Here is a 21419-nt window from a genome sequence, read left to right on the forward strand (position 1 = left end):
CTCCTATTGCATTATGGACATGCTGAGAGTCTGTTTATCCTGTTTTGTTTGCATGATCTTATTTCTTTCTATTTGAGTGAGGTCTGTAACACATTGCGCTTGGACAATGCTGTCCGGTTGGCTGAGGTTAGTGCTCATATTTACCTTCTGGACTCAGCTGGTCCCATGTTTGGGTGCTGGAAATACACGTTACCGCTACTATCACAGGAACTGCTACACCTGCTTCAATGGATATCAGGGATACAACACAGGCCACCTGGGGGCAGGTGAGTGTTACTGGATTCACTGGTGAACTGTTTCCTCTTGGTTAAGGGAATAAACTTTACTGTTATTTAGCATTAGATTTTCAGGTTTTTTCTATTTTATTTAGTAGTTTTCATTTAGTTTTTACTACTCTGAGCTGGAATGTGGTGGAACGTATTAGTTTAATGACTGTGTGAATTCAGAGAAATTCAGAGACAGAACTCAGTCATGTTGTATGACTTGGTACCGTCTTGGCTGTGACCAAAGAAGCTTCTTTCAGCACTCGTAATTCACCGTGAAGGACTGGAGACTATAATGCCTTCACTCCGCTGTGAACAGATGTCAGATGTGTAACAAAACAAATAATAAGCTGCTAACATTAGTGTTTGCCAGATACTATAAGAACGACTAATGTTTTGTTTTCAGTTTTAGGAACCTGCAGCTTATTAAAACTGTGTAATTTAGACTACTTGGTCTTTTCAAGTAATATTTCCCTTGCAATTTTTAAGTGACAAAGAGTTTAGGCTGTTGAAAAGTCATTTCTAGAGTTGGATTTATGGATTATTGCTTTAAATTGAGGGATTGGGAGTGTAAGGGAGACTGTTAGAATGTAATCAATCACTGGAACATCTTGAGTTTGCTTTACCAGAGTAGACTAACTTCAGTTCAGCATTTGTCATCCTAGAATTCATTACAGTGATACTTTTGATAAAGTAAGAAAATTACTTTTTCTACCATGCCTTTTATTCATTTGGTGAAAATAGGGTCTGTTTTGGATATAAAGAATGATTTCTAATGTGTTTGGGATCAATGAGTTTTAAAATACCCTCAGGGTTACATCTTCTGCACCACTTATGAAGATGACACTAAGGTCATGGAAGTCTTGCAGGAGGACAAGAATGTTCCGGCATATAGTTCATTCAACTTACATTATTTCTTTCTCTGCCAAATGATGTGAAAGACTAATTGATTTCTGTTAACTGGGCAAAACAATTAAAGAAATTAAAGAATCACCAAGGTTGCGTTTATTTGATCAAAACGATAGTAAAAATAGTAATATTGTGAAATATTATTTTAAATAATTGTTTTCAGTTTGATATATTTTTAGATGTAATTTATTTATGTGATGGTAAAGCTGAGTTTTCAGCAGTTATTAATCCCGTCTTCAGTGTTATATGATCCTTCAGAAATCACTCTAATATGACAATGTTTTTGTCGAAACTGTAATACATTTTTCAGGATTTATTAAACGATTTCTTTAAATCTTTACATTTCTAAAAAGTTTGAAAGAATAGCATTTATTTAAAATAGAAATCATTTGTTGAATTATGAATGTCTTTACTGTCAATGCATCCTTACTGAATAAAAGAATGAATTTATAAAAAAAACACTTACTGACCCCAAACTTTCCAACTCTAGTGTATATTGCAAATTCTTGCAGGTAGAATTAGTGGTCTCTTTGACTTAATCTGGGTCTTATATGTTTTAATGTTTGAGGTTCCAAGGTTTCCTTAATGACCTTAAACGGAGAGCTGGACTTGAATGAACGTGCTCCAGGGTAATGCTCTCTTACACGGAATGCAAGATAAAGGAGAAACGTGTTTTGGATTAAAGGGAGGCTGCTTGGCATAATCAGTCTGCAGTCAGAGATGACCATTATTTTTCATTCCTAAGAATTCCTCTGATCCTCTTTATTTATGAATATTAGACTAACATTTTGCTTCCTGATTTGCTATTTGATGTGCCTTCTTTACTCCAACAATGTGGAAGACAGACTTAGATTCTGGCAACTCAGAACTATGCATTTTAAAGATGCACTTCCCTGGCAAACTGAATGTCTGAAGCCTGTAATGTTTGTAATACAGGTAGTAATGCAAGATTAAAATGTGGCTCGCATCTGTGATATCAAGCCAGATCTTTGCTAAACTTCAAAGCAAAGGTATGTGATCTCAACTCAGGATTATCGTGATAAGAAGCAGTTGTTTTTCTAACCTGTAGACCTGAGGAGTTCAAGTTCACATATGTCATTGGTTTTACCTTCCGATTCAATTACAGTGTCCCAGCTGTACCTGACATAACTGCAGGACTTTGAGGGCCAAACAACACAACATTTGTTATTTTGGTTGAAATGTGGGTTTCACTATTACCTTGTGCACAGTCTTCTGTGGGATCCAGAAGTCTGAGACCACACTGAAGTTCTGAGATTTTAGCCTGGAAATCAATTGAAAAAGAAATTTCAGGTTCTGTACTTTGTCTGGGTACACAAATTTGTGGCATTGCTCATGTCAGTGACTCTACGTTTGGTCAAATGTTCTTGCTTCCATTGAAGCTCAAGATGCTCTTGTGGAACAACTTGTGCAGTTCATGCAGCTTGAGTGCTGCTGTCATTAAAGCAAATGAGAACTTTTTTTTTTAATTTGTCTGACTATTTAATTATTAGCACATAATTAAACTCAATTTCAATGTTTTCCTGCATTCTGTGATGAATTGCAGGGGTCTAGCCCATGGGCTGCTGCTGGCTCCACATCTGTGCTCTTATATGAATTGCTGCATTTTGTAAGTCTCATTTAAAATCTCTCTGTTTATTTACTCTCTGCTGCTGTGAATGGACCACAGTTCCTCCTCTGTCTGAGCTCAGTTTTGCAGTTGTGTACAGCACTCTTGTAATTAAGTTTCCTTCAGGCTTTCCTGGACAGGTGATTGTAAGAAGCCATCTTACCTTCACTTACCTTTACCTTCACAGTATCTTATCATCTTATCTTAATTCATAAAACTTAAAGGAAAACACAGAGTTGAACAATCAAACTCCTTCTTACACCATTTCCTGTCTTCCATTGGTTGGACAAGCAGATAGTCCCACCTCCAATCTCACGCCATTGGTTGAGCCAGTGTTGCTGTTTCAGGCCCTTGTTGAGATGCTAACACCAAAATAATTAAATAAAAGTTTTACTTATAGTTGTTTCAGCATATTAAAGAGGTATTTCATCACTGGCGAGATGGGGTTTCAATAAAAGTTGTCTTATCTATGCAGAAAAAATAGATTTTTATTTAAACTTTGGTGTTATATGACTAGAGAAAATAGAGAAAAAAGGCTGTGGTAAAAAAAAAAGGACTTCCACACCTGTGTTACTTGCCGTTTCTTTGTAATTATTTGTGAAATTAACTTGTAATTTTTGAGTGAAAATTGTTTCACTTCCAAATTTTTTCTTCAGTGTACACACTTAATATTTAATGTAAAAAGTCTGTCTATTCACGTCTTTATATTCATGGTGCTATTTTCTCCTCTGTTTATGTCACATCAAGCATGTGTCCCTTGTGTCAGATAATTACTTGTTTGTTCTAAATCAAATATGGATTTCATCTAGTTCTTGGCTGTCTGTTATTACATTCCATTTGCAGTTGTTTGTCTGGCAACAAAATAGAAATGATCCATCATTAGTAACAGTTATTTAAACTACATATTGAAATATTGAAAACCAGCCTATAACCGCTGTATTAACTGTCATCCAAATCTAAACCAGATTTGTTGTTATATGTCTTTGTGGTTTAAATAACTAAGAGATAATGTACAGCCAGCCGGTCTGCTCAGCCTGAAGGAGTTTATTTTGGGATAATGACCAGCTGACGGGATGTTATCCCACATATTTCATGGCTTCTTACCAATTAAATAAATATGTGGCCTTAAAATACTGATTTGAGATTTAAATTTGTAGATTAGCTTTAAGCTTTTGCTAATAACAACAGTCCATAACAAAGAGGAAAATAATCTGCCTAGCAACAAGACACAACATTACAATATTGATTTACTAATGACTATAAATCTGCAATCTAAGATCATTTTTCTGTGGACTAGCATATTTAGCTATAATGTAACATGCCTTCCACTAGTTTAAGTGCATGGAGCTGAACTATTCTTCACATATTAATCATAGTGGACCTTTAATCTTCTCTGCTCCAGGGCTGTTATTGCACTTAATCAAAGCACTTTCATTAAACAGAACTGCTCAGGGTCAGACGGTCTGTCTAAATGCCTGATTTAAAGTTTTAAGGTTCAGTCTTAATGAGTAAACCGCTGCAGTCAAGTGGACCATCACTTCCATCTTCCTGGCTAGTGGTATGGTTGCTTGAGATGATCATTTAAGGCACAAATTATAAAAGCTATAATAAAAAGTTTTTATACACATATGATGATCTGAAGGTGAATGGTACATGCTCGAACTGGAATATTTAATGCATAAATAGTCTGATTTCTTTCAATTTATCTCCAAAATATAAGCAGTTATGGAGACACCTCATTATAGTTTGCAGTAACTCATACTTTGAATGATCCTCTCCTTGGATTCTTCTGTTTTTGCCATGCATCCAACAGCTAAAAGTCTCTCTGGCTCTACAGTAACTATATTTTAATGTATTGGTATCATTTGTCCTGGAAATAATTCTTGCTTACAGAATATTGGCCATTATGCTCTAAGGAGGTTGAAAAAGTTTGCTTAATTTAAAATACTATTTAGTCCTCCATTCATTTGTCCAAAAAGTTAATCAGCCAATTCATTTATAGATAAAGAGGATTAAAACAAGTACTACAGAAAGTTTTCTCAAGGCTCTTTCACTATACCTCTTGGAAAGATATATAAAACAATAGGACAAGCAGCCCTGTGAAGGGAGTATATGAATGGTAGTTAAAATAAAAAATGAAAATAATGTCATTATTTACACTCAAACCCCTAATGCTCTTAGTTTTTCAGTGTAAATAAAAAAGACTTTTGGAAGTTTCTTTTTAATAAATCCATATGTGTAATATATTTAACAATTAATTTCATTTGTATTATTCTATAACTAACATCGAATTATAATTTCATTTAGATTAATACCGAAATAGATATTGAAACAAATAGCAAACTAACATCTACTCTCTGAATCAGTTCCATGTGTATGTTAGTAAGTTCATACTGATATTACAGATCCATATAATATCACTTAAAGTTGACATGAATAAAGTTGCAGCCCACAGCACAGAGCGCATAACTCACTCACTGACACAGTCTGCTGGCATGACAGTTTCTCCCCAGCAGGGCTTTCACAGGCCTGCTACAGATCTCTGATGTCTCTTCATCAAGATCATCACTGCAGCTGTACTACACCTATCCAAAATCTCCCCTCTGCATCTTTTCCTTAAATAGGCTACTCAGAGGATTCCACTGGGTCATGAATGTAAAATGAGTATGAAATGGGAGTAATGAAGGTTAACTGTATTGAGTCAAACATCCTTGCTTTTCCTTTCAAAGTGTCAGATCTATTCAATCTCGCTTTAATATTATGCTGCTGCCATATTTTATGGCAGTGTTTTGACCTTTTAAATGCACCATACATAGTTCACAAAAATGAATCCTGTGTTTCAGCTTGTCAACATTGATCCTTACCGGATTGCTCTGCTTTGTTTTTTTTTTTAAAAGCTCTGTTACTGTAATTAAATTAAGCATTGGCAATACTACTTTAAAGGTCAGGGTGATTGTAAGGCACATGGCCTGAATCAGAAAGGACACAAAGAGCTTATTCACCTGAAGATCTTTATAATGTGCAGATTGCATATTTCCACAGTTTCATAAGTGCACTTGAGGTAATAACTTTTTGAATTGCCTACAAGCAGTTTTAAAGGGATAGTTCACCCAAAAAAGTTGTCATCATATATTGCTTTTGTCCGTGAAACACAAAAGAGGATGAAAAAACGTTTTAGTTTAATAAATATTTGTGTGTGTGTGTGAATAACAGGATAATAACTATGCACTAATGTTTTTGTTGTTGTTTTTTTTAAGAAAAATCTAAAAAGATTGGAATAAAATGAATTATTTATGATCTATGTTTTATTATCCACCTAAATTTATGGATTAAAACTTCATTAAATGTATGATAAATTACAAAATATTGGTTCAGTTTCATCAAAGGACAAAAATTATGACTTAAAACCAAGTTTTTGATTTTGATTCAGTGTATTAACGGTATCTGGGCTGCCAGCTATTGATTTTGGAGGTTAGAGAGACTTCAGTTAAAAAGAAACAGAGCAGCATCTGACACAGCAAAATAAATGGTTTTGCATATGTCTTGGAGTGGATAAATTAATTTAGGAAGTTAGAATGACATGCTTTGCTTTCTTAGGTGAATGCTTTGAAAACTTGTGTAAGAGTCAAACCACATTCTAACTTGTGGCCTCGTGTGTCTGCTTTTTGCTCCTCAGATATTGATGAGTGCCAGGTTCACAACGGGGGCTGCCAGCATAGGTGTGTGAACACCAGAGGCTCGTTCTACTGCGAGTGCAACCCGGGGTTTCGTCTGCACATTGACGGCCGCACCTGCATAGGTGAGTCGTTCGGGGGTCGAGAGAGGTCACTGGCAGACTGGCCTGCATCCAAAGGTTTAGAGACTGTAATCATCACGGCCTATTCTTTAAAGCTAGCAGGGGTCCCCACCTTGAGCTCTGTGTATGAGGGGGAATCAAAGAGCCTCTTGTTTTCTTAATAGTGGAATGTTTGCTACTGTCCTGTACTCTACGGGTCTTGTCATGGTGAGTTTGTGATGGACCTTTGAGATAGACCAGGACCCAACTGTTCTCTTGCCAGGCCCGTTATCAAACCATCACGTCCATCTATTCAAATGTGACTATGGTGTTGAAGGTGTTTTCGGTTTTCAAAGAAAAAACCCTGTGGGAATAAAAAGCATATCAATTTAGCTAATTGTGTTTGTGTAGGGGTTTTGCTTTTGAAATATGTGGCGATAATAAAAACCATTCCAGAGCTCAGGAATTTCTTTATAGAAACTTTGAAAACATTAAATCAACATAGTAAATACAAATTACGAATGAGGATTCCAGTCAAATACCTTCTTCAAAGCCAATGCCATGCCACACAATGAGCCCTGTGCTTCATCTTCCAGCTGGGAAGCCACATGTCAGCTGAAAAAATCTTTCATTTGGACATGATTTGGAAATGTTATAGCTTTTTTCCCTTGTAATATGGTTATAATCTTGTGGTTTTCTGTGTGCGCTCATGGGGTAAAATGTTTCATTGGGACTCTTGGCTCTGAGATTTGCCAGTTTACTTCCAAACGCTGAGTTTTATTTGTGTAAAGTACATGAAATTCTATCAGATTACTGAATAAATCATTAAAGGAATGTGAAATGGCATCAGATTATTCAATAGCGTCTGTGATATGCTGTTCATTACCATAGAATACTTTCAACAAGCAAATAACAAGACAGACAGTGGAAGTCTATGGAACTGCTGCAGTGTTGTTTTAGTGTTTTTTTTAAATATATACTCTTATAGTATTTATTTATATTTCAAATTAGCTTTTAATTTATATTTTAAGTTTTCATTTGAACTTCAGTTTAAGTTTTAGTAATTTAGTAAAAAAAAATTTATATTCCTATTTAGATGTAATTTATTTTTATATTAGTTTTAGTAATCTTAGTATTTAAAATTAGTTCAGTTAGTTGTCAGGCAATACTTCTAAGTATTTTCAAGTTTCAGTTTATCATCTAATATTGATATTTTATTTGATTTCAGCTTTATTTCAATTTAGTTTTAACAATAATAGCACTGAAATGCTGTTGTATTTACTAAAAATAAAAATAGAACATTCTTTTCAATTTCCAAAGCAGTTTGACATGGGGAAAAAAGCTAATTACATTTATATTCCAGATGCATTCTGGGATCTGTTCACTTTGCTGAGAGTCTGAGCAGCGTTGCCGTTCATTCTGTTTTAGCTGAATCAGCAGCTAAATTTGTACCTTCCCAAGAGAGCTCCAGTCAGGCTTCAGGCTCGTTTATCAGTTTTTTTCCACTATCAAACCAACTCTTCTGTAGAACCACAATCTGAACCAAAGCTGAGTGGGATGGAACACACTACTAGAATAAACCAGAAACAGATGACACTAATTAATCAGTGAGGGTTTTATCCAGGATCATTTGGTTTTGGTTAACGGTAATTTGAGAAGTTGGTAATCTTGCTGATACTTCATGCCAGAAGCTTATTTAGTTGTGAGTCATGACCGACAGGTAAAACATTAATTATTTTTAATTCATCCAAGGATTTTCTGCCAAAAGAAATATTATCATTATCCTTTAGACACAGTCTCATAATGTAAAGATCTTTCAGTTTTTTCAACCGCTTTCCCACTACACTTTTCCAAAAACTTATCCTGTTTCAAGAAATTATCACTTTTATTTGATAATTTATTTAAAAAGAGAGACAATTGTCTCATTAGGATTTTATATGACATTTTTAAATGTTTTGGAGAGTGTGCAAATATTATATGGAAGGATTTTTGAGGACAGACAGCTTTTTCAGTTTTTTCAACCGCTTTCCCACTACACTTTTCCAAAAACTTATCCTGTTTCAAGAAATTATCACTTTTATTTGATAATTTATTTAAAAAGAGAGACAATTGTCTCATTAGGATTTTATATGACATTTTTAAATATGTTTTGGAGAGTGTGCAAATATTATATGGAAGGATTTTTGAGGACAGACAGCTCACTCCTCCACAATGACGATGACTGATATGCCTGTTATGACAGTATATATTTAGTCTCAATACTGAAATATAGAATGTTCATGGCTTAAGATTTGTGATTTGGAGTATTATACTCCTTGTGATGGTGAGACATTTTAACAGTGATCCTATATATACTGTAAGTGCGATTGTGACTGTCATTGGATTTTTTGTGTGTGTCAGCGTCAGTTAGGGGCATCGTTATCAGAAATATATTATTCCAAAACGACTGGTGTGAATTTTTATTTTTTTTCAAATAAATGTTCAGCAGTCTCTATTGAAGGTTATATAGAATTCACTTAAAAATAGTTAAAATATGTATAGACGTTGTGATCAGAATGTATTTCCATCTAAAAGTAATAAGTACTTAAACATGTCATAGACATACAGTACTGTTCAAAGGTTTGGATCAAGATTGACAGAACATGATAAACTTTTAAGTCTTTTTAGCTTTAATTTTTGTGTGCGTTCAGATGGGAAATAGTTCCTATCCTACAACACGATTAATAGTTTTTTTTCACTTCAAAGCTTACTTCATGAAAAAAAAATGCATTAAACAGATCAGAAAGATATTTATGTTCTTACAAAAGTTTACTATTTCAAATAATTTTTTTATTCATCAAATAGCCATTTTTGTGTGCGTTCAGATGGGAAATAGTTCCTATCCTACAACACGATTAATAGTTTTTTTTCACTTCAAAGCTTACTTCATGAAAAAAAAAATGCATTAAACAGATCAGAAAGATATTTATGTTCTTACAAAAGTTTACTATTTCAAATAATTTTTTTATTCATCAAATAGCAATGTGTAATGAGAAATGTTTCTTAAGCATAAATAATTATTTCTGAAGGATCATGTGACACTGAAGACTTGAAAAAAAATACAGCTTTGCCTCAGGAATAAATTACATTTTACATTTGTAATAAAAAAATTAAATACAAAGAGACATAAGAGACTTTCAAAAACCTTAAAAAGTCTAAATAACCTGTAGTAAGCCTAACCTACAAACCTGAGCCATTTATTGAAAATTGTTATTTTTAAATGTTAATATTATTTCATTATATTGTTTTACAAAACAGTATAATAATGCAAACAAATATTGCAGCCTTGGTGAGCATAAGAGACTTTCAAAAACCTTAAAAAATCTAAATAACCTGTAGTAAGCCTAACCTACAAACCTGAGCCATTTAGAAAACAAAGCAAAACATGCAGTTCTTCTCTTGGATATGTTTTACTTGCTATTTATTTAGTGCCTCAAATAAAACTTTTTTAAGGATTTTGTATTAACAATTGTATTAACGGCAGCACAACAGCATACTTACAGAGAGAGCCTCTGTGAAGGCTGCCATTTTTGAGTGCAGATGGCCAGAAAATTGACTGAATGAGACTACATTAACTGTACAGTGTGTTTATCTGGAGCTCAGCTGTAACCTTTGTCTGACCCGGCTTGATGAAAGAGGTGAGTGAACATTCACAGGAAAAGGGTGGAGAAGACAGACTGAAAGGTTGCTGACAATAGGACATCATCCGCCCCCCGCTGCATCATTAGAAACGAGATAATGAAAGGGTGAATGCTCCAGTCTTTAACCTGAAATCTTACACACCTCAGGATTTACTCCAAAGGCATCTTTGCTAGGCATTCAAGATCTAAGATTACACATTACAGGTTCCTGCTCATTCAGAGTGTATTCAATGTCGGTTATCAACCACAAACATTCACGCTGACCGTTCCCTTATCACCACACCAGATGGCTTTTAAATAGCACAGAACAAAGCTATTTAGTGGTATTTTACTGAATATTATGATAGGTTTCCGTCCTGAGATGACTATCCTTTTTGAAAAACAGAAGAACGGCGACATCGCCAAGCATCACAATCCAAACACTTGAGTACGATGAGAGACTGTTTGTTTTTCCATCAAAGCTTCATTTCAGTCATCTGAGAAAAAAAGGTCAGTTTGCAGTGAACTGTTTTCACTAAATGATTCAGCTTCTTCTGAAAATAATTGCTCTGTATTATTTTGGATGATTAGTGAAGAATGCTTTCGACAGGACTGTTCCACATTTATATTTATTTAAAGAGTGGATATTGAAATCTACTAATAAAATACACTAATTGTAATAAAAGTGGAAAATAGAATCTACATGCTTTCATTGAAATAGCAGTTTTTATTAATGAAAACGCTAAAATTGATTCATATCAGACCTTGATGTAATATTACAGCATTGCATAAAAGCAAGCAAACTGGACATTATGTTCAAAGATAAACTGTCAAGTCAAATGAAGTAGATAAATGAATAAATAGAGCTGTGGCGGCAGCATCATGTTATGATATCTTTAGCAGGGCCAGGTGCTTGGTTATGACATAAGGAAATTACAAAAAATATATAAACATGTTTTTGTGCAAAACTACTGCCTTCTGCCAGAAAGCTGCCAGAAAGTGAAATAATGATACACCAAATCCCACAGTCTGCTGAAACAGAAACTGTTTAAAAAAAAGAAAGATCAGTGTCCAGGAATGGCGTTGGTGTCAGTGGACAGGCTTCAGATCTGTAACAAATCTGTGAACTGACCCACACCGGACGGTGAACTGGAAGTCTTCTTGCAATTTGAACTTTTCTGCAAGAAAAAGAAAATCCAGATGTGCTACATTGACAGAGTCCAATATAAACAGAATTACTGATATAATTAAAGCCAAAGGTGCTACCACAAAGTATTATATAAAGTGAGTGCACTCTTATCCAAACAAAGTACTGACAGTTTTTAATTATTTTCTTCCAAGAATAATACAATTGTTTTTCAGTTTAATGTCTTACGCTGCAAGGTCTAATTAAAGTGTAAAAAAAAAGCCTGACAGGATTTGTTTGAATTTTAATTAATAAAATTTCATTCATTATGTGTGTAAAAGACAAATATGTGATCATATAAATATAAATATACTATATATAAATGTGTGTGTGGGGGGTCTCGATTTTCTATCCTGGTGGGGACTTAGACCTGAATACACACCAACTCTTGGAGACTCGTGTCCCCATGGGGCCCTAAATTGAGGTAAACAAGCTTATAAATCATACAGAATGAGTTTTTTTTTGAGAATGTAAAATCGCAGAAAGTTTCCTGTGAGGGGTAAGTGTAGGTGTAGGGCTATAGAATATACAGTTTGTACAGCAGAAAAACCATTACGGCTATGGAGAGTCCCACAAGGATAGTAAACCAGACATGTGGTGTGTGTGTGTGTGTGTGTAAGTGTATCATACACTTCCGTTCAAAAGTTTTTTTTTTTAAAGATGTCTCTTATGCTCATATAATGATTTTCTATCCTGGTGGGGACTTAGACCTGAATACACACCAACTCTTGGAGACTCGTGTCCCCAATGGGCCCTAAATTGAGGTCCCCATGGGTAAACAAGCTTATAAATCATACAGAATGAGTTTTTTTTGAGAATGTAAAATCGCAGAAAGTTTCCTGTGAGGGGTAAGTATAGGTGTAGGGCTATAGAATAAAACAAGACGTTAATATTGAGTAACTTCGATTCAATATTGTTACTTGTTAATTTTTAGATGCATTTTGCCTGTTCTCTTTTTTGACCCACCAGTAAACATGGAGCCAAAACAGAATTGAAAAGTTATACGCATCTCTGAGCAAGATACAGTAATGGCGTTGCTAAGTGAATTTGTGATTTTGAACAAATCACTTAAACGAATGATTCAATGACTCTTAAAGACAGTAGCTGTGTCCAAAATCACATGCAGTCTGAGTATACTATATCTGATGAAGAGCTTACTTTGCAAACTGTAAAAAAGTATGTACTATATAGTTTAAAATGAATTCCTGATGTACTACGTTCGTCGTCATGTTATTGATCCAGCCTTCAGTGTCACAATGATTTAGAAAATATTCCAATATGCTGACATGGTGTTCCAGAAACATTTATTATCATCAATGTAAATATCAGTATTTTTGTGCAAACAGTGATTTTTTTAAAGAACAGTATTCATTTGAAATGTGAATCTTGTAACATTATCGATGTCTTTAATGTCACTTTGACCAATTTAAGCTTAGAAGTTAAAATAAATCAGATTCCATAATTAACTATGAACATGTTCCGCTGACATCTGATTGCTTGGTCAAAGGATAATGAACAGGTGTTACATATATCAGAGGGAGGTTTATTTTGCACTAATGACTGACTGTACATTATCTGCTTATTTTATGGGTATGTGATATATAAATAAATGGGCATGATTTTAGTTGAGTTTAGTTTATTGTTGAGGAGAAAACCTTTAACCTATAACAGTACTTTTAGTATTGGTATCAGCGATATTGGCCTTGCACTTGATATTGGATTATTAACTACAATGAACATGGTCCATTAACATCTGACAACCAAAAAGTGTCCAACAAAACCAATTTTGAAGTAAATGACACATTTAGCGTTTTTATTATCTAATACAATGACATTCATGCTACTGTATGTTCATCATTTTTGAACTCTTGTTCCTTTTTATTATTGACTGTCTGTAGGTATTGAAATAGAGATCGTTAATAGTTGTGACTCAGATAACGGTGGCTGTTCACACCACTGTCAGCACGGCACACTTGGACCCGTCTGCAGCTGTAACCAGGGTTATCAGCTCGTGGAGGACCTCAAAACCTGTTTGGGTAAGTGTGCAGGTGTACAGACAGATACATAAATAAGTTTTACAGAATAATTCCAATTAAATCCATCTCTTGGATTCAGTGTGCATCCAGCTGCACTGATAAACATTTAAAATCATCATTCCTTAAACAATATTAATGACTATTTCCTGCAAAAGCAAATGTCAGCCAGCTGGATCTCAGCAGTTGTAGGTCTTGTGTTTTTCTGGCTGTGCCCTGAAGGTTCTCTCCAAATATTGACCTCTCTTCATAACTGGAAATGTGCTTATATAAATACTCGGTCTACAGAGTCCTAATACACGCCGATGGCTCGTGGCCTCGCTTCCTGTACTGCTTTTGTTTTTGCTTTAGATCTGGAAGAATGTGAGGAGGGAACTTCATGCTGTGAGCAGGACTGCACAAACTACCCCGGAGGTTATGAGTGCTACTGCAGGGCAGGATACAGACTCAACGCTGATGGATGTGGATGTGACGGTACTTCACAACCTGTTTACTGCTGATCGACTCTTAAAGAAGAGCAAGGAGACATATCAGTTACTGGCAATGTGCTGTAATAATAAACAATACTTCACAGTGCAGTCACGTTGTATAAAGAGTGTTGTGTTTTCCACTGGTGTCTAGATGTGGATGAGTGTCTGTCTGATAATGGGGGCTGTGAGCACACGTGTCAGAACACAGCTGGCTCCTATCACTGCTTCTGTGAGTTTGGAAACCGGCTTGCTGAAGACAGACACTCCTGTATTCGTAAGTACACCATGGAGGGCACAGTGGATATCAGTTATTGTATGTGGTGTGCATTAGGATCGCTTTATACACAGCTTTCTAGAATACCTGATCCTGATTGGTCAATCACAACATTCTGTGGTCAGATCTGTAATGATTAATGTACAGCCATCTGGTCATTATTGCAAAATAAACACAATGTGTTGCATCACTTAGATTGTAAAGGGTTATGTTTGTGATAACAATCAGCTGTCTATACATTATCTGTTATTTCATGGGTGCTTAACAAATAAGTATTTTATTTTGTTTTATTTTATTTGAGTAGAAAGAGACAGTTAAAGCACAGTATAAACATATAAACAGTTTATAAACAGTCAAATAAATAGTTGAGGGTGACCTCAGAATACAGACCAATCAGAGTCAGATCTTCCAGACATCTATGTACCAGTAATAATTTTACAGGAATAATTTCTGCATAATTGTGCTTTGATTTCCTACAGTACATAGCCTTTTTTTCCACACAGTGAAAAAATCTGTATTTTTTATTTGAATTATTTAATTATGTATTTTGTTATTTGTTTTAATGTGTATTTAATTATTCATATTATTGTAAGATTGTGGAATAAGTATTGTTTGGTGGTCTGATTATAGTAGTTTTATCTTTGTTTTTGTCATTATCTATGTAAGTAGTTAATATTGTTGAATGGGCCCTGGGAAGACTAGCAACCACTCTGTGAAAGCTAAAGGGCATCTGAATAAAGAATGTGCATCTAGTATTTGATAAATATCTGTCCAATAAGCAGGATATTGTCCAGCCAGCAACATCTAATCGTCCTGTCAAGGCTTATTTTGTAATAATAACAGCATTATTACTTGCATAGTTGGTGTAACATCAAGACAGCATTGATCATGTCAATATATCTATTTCTCTCTCCCTGTTCTGTGTAGCCCTGGAGAGAGCGGTTGAGGAATTGTCCAGTCCAGCGGTGGTTGAGAGACCTCTCCTTCATCTCACACTCCTACAGGACTACCCACAACCCCTGGAGCGTTATCATGACTATGAGGACGACGATGGCTTTGGAGAGCTGCGGGCAGATAGCACCCTCTCTGAGAAATTTGGTCTGTTGTTATATGTCAAGTGTCTTTATTTATTATTGGTTGCTCTTGCTTCTTGTTACCCTTACCTTTGTCTTGTCACAGTATGTTTGAATGGGACGTTTGGCCATGACTGTAGCCTGACGTGTGAAGACTGCTCTAACGGAGGACTGTGTAACATTGACAGAGATGGTTGTGACTGCCCAGATGGTTGGACAGCAATCATTTGTAACCAAAGTGTGTATTTTATGTTTTGTATAACCATTAAGTTTGATATTTTTTATATTTTGAGAAGATTCTTAAGCTCACAAAGGCTGCATTTATTTATTAAACATTACAGTAAAAACTATAATATTATGAAATATTATTACAATTTAAAATAACTGTTTTCTATTTTAATATATTAGTAAATTTAATTGAATTCTATGATGACAAACCTGAATTTTCAGCATCATTACTCCAGTCTTCAGTGTCACATGATCCTTCAGACACATATTATTCTAATATACTGATCTGCTGCTCATGAAACATTCGTTATTATTATCAATGTTGAAAACAGTTGTGCAGCTTTAATACTTCTGTGGAAACTGTGACACTTTTTTTTCAGGATTCTTGGATGAATATTTTTGAACGGTAGTATAGGCCTATATAATATTACTCTGTATAAAATAACACTTTCTTTTGTCCAATTTAGCCTGTCCAGAGGGAACATTTGGCAGAAACTGTTCATTCACCTGTAAGTGCAAAAACGGTGGCACCTGTGACCCGATTAGTGGAAAGTGCCGCTGCCCACCTGGAGTCAGTGGAGACCTGTGCCAGGACGGTGAGTGACTGCGAGATTACTGCATAAAATTAAACCGTATCTGTGCCAAATCTGATGTTCCAATCACTGTTGGCATGTTTAGATGAAATATGCCTTGTGTTTGATGTCTCAAATTACATTCATACGATTTTAGATCATGTTAAACTTTAATTTAAAGCTAGAGTATGTCATTTTCATTCTTCAGGCTGTCCGAAGGGACTATATGGAAAGCACTGCAACAAGAAATGTAACTGTGCTAATAACGGCCGCTGCCATCGCACATATGGAGCTTGTCTGTGTGATCCAGGACTCTATGGCAGGTTTTGTCACCTATGTAAGTCCAGCAGTATATCAGACGCCTACAGTGACTTAAAACTCCAGGAGATACTCGCACAGTGTGATTTATCCAAGTAGGACATGTTCCTGGATCAACATCATTTTCTGGACTTTCACAACATTCCTATGACGCAATCAAAGCCCTAATTCTATTCCAATCCATAACCATAAAATCAAAGGGAAAAGAGACAGCGAGGTTCAGATGAATGAGACCACTAACGAAAACGCTTCTGGTTTGCCTTTTTTTTTTTTTTAGATAGTTTAATATTTTTTCACTTTGTGTAAAACCTGATAGTCATGTTCTCCAGCATGATTTGAGAAGATCCAAAGAGCATCTTTAGCTTCAGTGGAAGAAAGAAAATCTGATTGCTGTACAAAGACCAACACATGATCAATGTCTCACAATTTCTTATTTGATTACTATCATATGGCACAAATGTTTCTTGATTTAAAACCGCTAAAACATTTTTAAAAACACTTTAAAATATGGTCCCATTAGTTAATTTTTAAACTAAAATTAAGTAACAGTGAGCAATACATTTGTTACAGTATTGATAAATTTTTGTTAGAGATGTTAATAAACATACAGCTGTTCATTGTTAGTTCATGTTAGCTTAGGGTCCATTAAATAATGTTAACAAATTCAGATTAAGATTCATAAATGTTTTAGAATGATTTTAGAATGAAACTTAATTTCAGGGTTTAAATTTAATTTAATTTAATTAAATTTAATACCTGATTCATTGATTCAGATTGTTGTTCCAGAACTAAAAAAAATGTTGATCCAGGAACATGTCATATTTGGGTTAATCTTGTTATCTTTTTAACATCTGATGCTTCTCCTGCTTGTAAACAGAATGTCCTACACAATGTCTTTTCCAGCTTGCCCCAAGTGGTCGTATGGATCTGGCTGCTCATCGGAGTGTCAGTGTGTGCAGCAGAACACGCTTGAGTGCCATCGACGTCATGGAACGTGTGTGTGCAAGCCTGGCTATCAGGGCAAGACCTGCAACCTGGGTCAGTTCAGGGACTACCACTCACTTGATTGACAGCTTGTGTGTGACAAGCATGCTTTATCTGTTGTTCTTTGTTTTTTAGAGTGTGATAGTGGATACTACGGTCCAGGATGTAAATCAAGATGCCAGTGTCCAGCGGGAGTGTCTTGCCATCACATGACCGGCCAATGTCAGCGTCAGTGCCCAGCCGGTCTGCACGGCGATCACTGCGACCGAAGTGAGTTAAAGTAATGCATTGGCTGAAATGCAGTGACATTTGCAATACATGGTGCTAGAAGAGCTTCCATAAAAGTGAATTTATGGCCATCTCTGAGAGTCATTGTGTAAGTTTAGCTGACTAGCGTTTGACAGTATGAATAACATAAACGGGCCAGGCCAAACACAGCTGCCAAACACTGGAATACATGATGGAAATACCTTTATCTCCTGGCTTGCTGGTAAAGTGTGCTCCCTTAACACAGATATGATCCTGTATTTCACTCAACTGAAGATCTAGAATAAATATTGCAGCCCAACATGTTACAAAACAGATTTTAAAGGGGAAATGTCTTGAATAACAGGTATTTTTTGGGTCTTTGATGAACTTTGTGGAGGTTGCAGGTCAGTTCTGACATGGTCAGCAGGGGAAAAAAGTGCTTAATCCACATAATTAAATGCTAAAACTAAGTTTAAACATGTATTGCTAGAACATTGATTTCATATTTTTGTAGGCCAACACGGAAATTACCATCACCCTAGTTCCCTCGACAGAAACCCTACAAGATTTTTCCATTGGCTTTTGGATTATTGGAGAAAATAAGCTCTGTGGCCAACAAAGGTTTATGATTCTTACATGTTTTGTTCTTCATGATAATCTTCACATAATTTTCACGAACACAACTTTTATGAATTTCGAAGCAATCTTCAGAAGTAAAAAGCTATGAGCTAACTACACCATGGTCACATGACTTTATCGTCACCATCACTAAGCTTCAGAAAACTCTTTCAGGCTTTATTTAAAATATATTTCCCCTAAAAGTTTGAGTTTGAATAGTTTGCAAGAGTGTGATTATAAATACAATGAGGTTGTAAAAGCGGACTAGTGAGTAGGTGAATTTTCCTGTTTAGCTTGATAAAGTTTAATGTTACCAACAATCTATGTAGTCCTATTTAGCCACTTGTTAGAAACCGCTTTTTAGTAAAAGCTTTTTAAAAAAATCACAAGGTTTTATTTTGTGTTGTAGAATAAAATGTGACATTGTCTTGAGTTTGTGTTAAACACAGACCTTATTTCAAGAATTCAACCAAAAAAAAACCTTTAAAAAAATCCATTCAATTCAGGACAATGGAACTGGAAGTGCTAAAAATGCTAACTCATTTCTGGATTTAGGCCTACAACAATACATCATTCTTGCAGCGCTCAATAGCAAAATAAACTTCTAAAAGGGAGGAGATAATTCCCCCCTATTTGTTTTTGCATGGCTGTGCATGCAGTAAAAAGTGTGTTATTTTGGTATTTTAGTGGGAATTCATCTGTCACTTGATGGTAGATGCCAATATGGTTGCATACACACCCTCCCTCATCCTTAAACTATGAACATGAACTGAACTACAAGAATGTGTCAGTTTACTGTACATATACACAGTAGTAAAACCAGCCTGTTTAATACAAATGGTCAGAGAGGTCAGAAAATGGCAGTGGAAAACTAAGCTAAGGCTCTTTTAAATGAAAGAAATCTTATACAGTTTAATAAATAACCTGCTGCAAAAGTGTAGAATAAGGAACGTCCAAGGTAAGAAAGAGTTCAAAACCAAATGGGGCCATACTGGAACCTGCGCTCTTTTATTTATTAATGATATCCGGGCCAGATGACAGTCAGTTACTTGAATTGATATGTATATATGCTTTTTTACAAGTATAAAATAAAACTGTCCTGCTGCCATGATGTTCAGAGCCCCAGAAGCTTTCATGCCTGTCCAGTCCAGTCCACTTGGCAGGGGGTACGGAAATATCCAGAATATTTCGACAGAAACACTGAGCTGGCAGTCAAACCTCACAACCTGGAAGTCATTAAACGATCAGAGTGCTACGTCTGCCATCAATTAGGAACAACAGGCTGTGGGAAGGGAGTCGATTTGGCTTGCCTCGGCATTTCACTCGTAGCCTCTGTGGTTGCTTGACCTGTCCATTCATTTCTCTGGATGCTCAGTTGACGCAGTTGACAAACCATGTAAAATACATATTTATACTGTGTCGCAAAATATCAAGCATGATAACAAAGGTTGTGTTTTTTCCTAATTAAATACTGTATTTTTAAAAACTTTCATATATACTTTTTAATATATATATATATCTCTCTTCTTTAGTATTGTCACTGTAGAATACTATAGTATAGTGTTTACCTTATTGCTTGTTACTTTTTCTACCCACTGTTAAAGTAGATGTATAAACTTATGGATAATGTTTAATAATAATTTTTATATTCTTAAACATTTTAATATTTTACATTTCCTTCCCAGCTAATTTTCCATGAACCTCCAAATGCCCCTCCTGCTCAAGTACAAACAAACAGTATAAGGTTTATTTTGCTCTGTTCACTCAAAACTGTTTGTACTATCTTTTACAGAGTGCGCTGTGGGACAGTTTGGAGTTGGATGTTCACAGTCTTGTGACTGTAATGGAGTTCCATGCAACTCAGTGACTGGGAAGTGCCACTGTCCCGCTGGGCAGACAGGAGAACACTGTGAGAAAGGTAAGAAAAACAGCACATTAAGTAGTACTGCAAACAAAACAAAACAAAAAATAAATAAATACAAGAAACCAAAGACAAATGTGTCACTGGACCACAAAACCAGTCATAAGGGTCAATGTTTTAAAATTGAGATTTATACATCATCTGAAAGCTGAATAAATACACTTTTAAATAAGCTGAATAAATAACCATACATCCATTGATGTAGGACAATATTTGACTGAGATAGAACTATTTGAAAATATGGAATCTGAGGGTGCAAGCAAACAGTATAAGGTTTATTTTGCTCTGTTCACTCAAAACTGTTTGTACTATCTTTTACAGAGTGCGCTGTGGGACAGTTTGGAGTTGGATGTTCACAGTCTTGTGACTGTAATGGAGCTCCATGCGACTCAGTGACTGGGAAGTGCCACTGTCCCGCTGGGCAGACAGGAGAACACTGTGAGAAAGGTAAGAATAACAGCACATTAAGTAGTACTGCAAACAAAACAAAAAAATAAATAAATAAATACAAGAAACCAAAGACAAATGTGTCACTGGACCACAAAACCAGTCATAAGGGTCAATGTTTTAAAATTGAGATTTATACATCATCTGAAAGCTGAATAAATACACTTTTAAATAAGCTGAATAAATAACCATACATCCATTGATGTAGGACAATATTTGACTGAGATAGAACTATTTGAAAATCTGGAATCTGAGGGTGCAAAATATATATATATATATAATAAAAAAAATTTTTTTTAAAGCCTTTAAAATTGTCCAAATAAATTCATAAGTTTTGATATATTTACTGTAGGAAATTTACTAAATATCTTCATGGAACATGATCTTTACTTAAAGGGGTCCTATTATGCTCTTTTACAATGTCTTGAATTTGTTTTGGGGGTGTACTAGAACATGCTCTCATGCTTGGTGGTTTCGAAAAACGCATGATTTTTTACATAATTTACATTATTACAATACCTTTCTCCCCATCCTGGCACAAAAGGCTCGATTAGTTCCAGGTTTGATGAAGTTCCACCTTCCGAAAAACGAAGTGTGATGTGATTGGTTAGCTGTCCCAGTGCGTTGTGATTGGCGAACAGCTTAGACGGTGTTTCAGTACTGCCCCGCCCCTTGCCAAAGCAGCAAGTTTAGTTAAGTATGGCGTCAATATTGCCATATCAATTTGAGCCGAATTCAGACCCAGAGAATATTGAACAAGAGGATCGCGCAGAACCTTTGCACGCACGGATATTGCAAGACATATTAGAGTGG

The 21419-nt window shown here is 35.4% G+C and overlaps 1 protein-coding gene across 1 annotated transcript in view; it reads left to right on the top strand.

Moving 5' to 3' along the window:
- Positions 1-21: 21 nt before the first annotated feature.
- LOC107591138 (multiple epidermal growth factor-like domains protein 6) overlaps positions 22-21419 on the top strand; it is a 35024-nt gene continuing 13626 nt past the window's right edge. The window contains exons 1-12 of the mRNA XM_016280179.1: positions 22-266; positions 6476-6751; positions 13318-13455; positions 13804-13926; positions 14074-14196; positions 15124-15294; positions 15376-15507; positions 15965-16093; positions 16278-16406; positions 17291-17425; positions 17507-17641; positions 20031-20156. Of these exons, the coding sequence (XP_016135665.1) occupies positions 107-266; positions 6476-6751; positions 13318-13455; positions 13804-13926; positions 14074-14196; positions 15124-15294; positions 15376-15507; positions 15965-16093; positions 16278-16406; positions 17291-17425; positions 17507-17641; positions 20031-20156 (1777 nt within the window). The 5' untranslated portion in view covers positions 22-106. The remainder of the gene's footprint in view (positions 267-6475; positions 6752-13317; positions 13456-13803; positions 13927-14073; positions 14197-15123; positions 15295-15375; positions 15508-15964; positions 16094-16277; positions 16407-17290; positions 17426-17506; positions 17642-20030; positions 20157-21419) is intronic.

This window comes from Sinocyclocheilus grahami, unplaced genomic scaffold (assembly GCF_001515645.1).
Source record: "Sinocyclocheilus grahami isolate Dianchi unplaced genomic scaffold, SAMN03320097.WGS_v1.1 scaffold137.1, whole genome shotgun sequence".
NCBI classification, from domain to species: domain Eukaryota; kingdom Metazoa; phylum Chordata; class Actinopteri; order Cypriniformes; family Cyprinidae; genus Sinocyclocheilus; species Sinocyclocheilus grahami.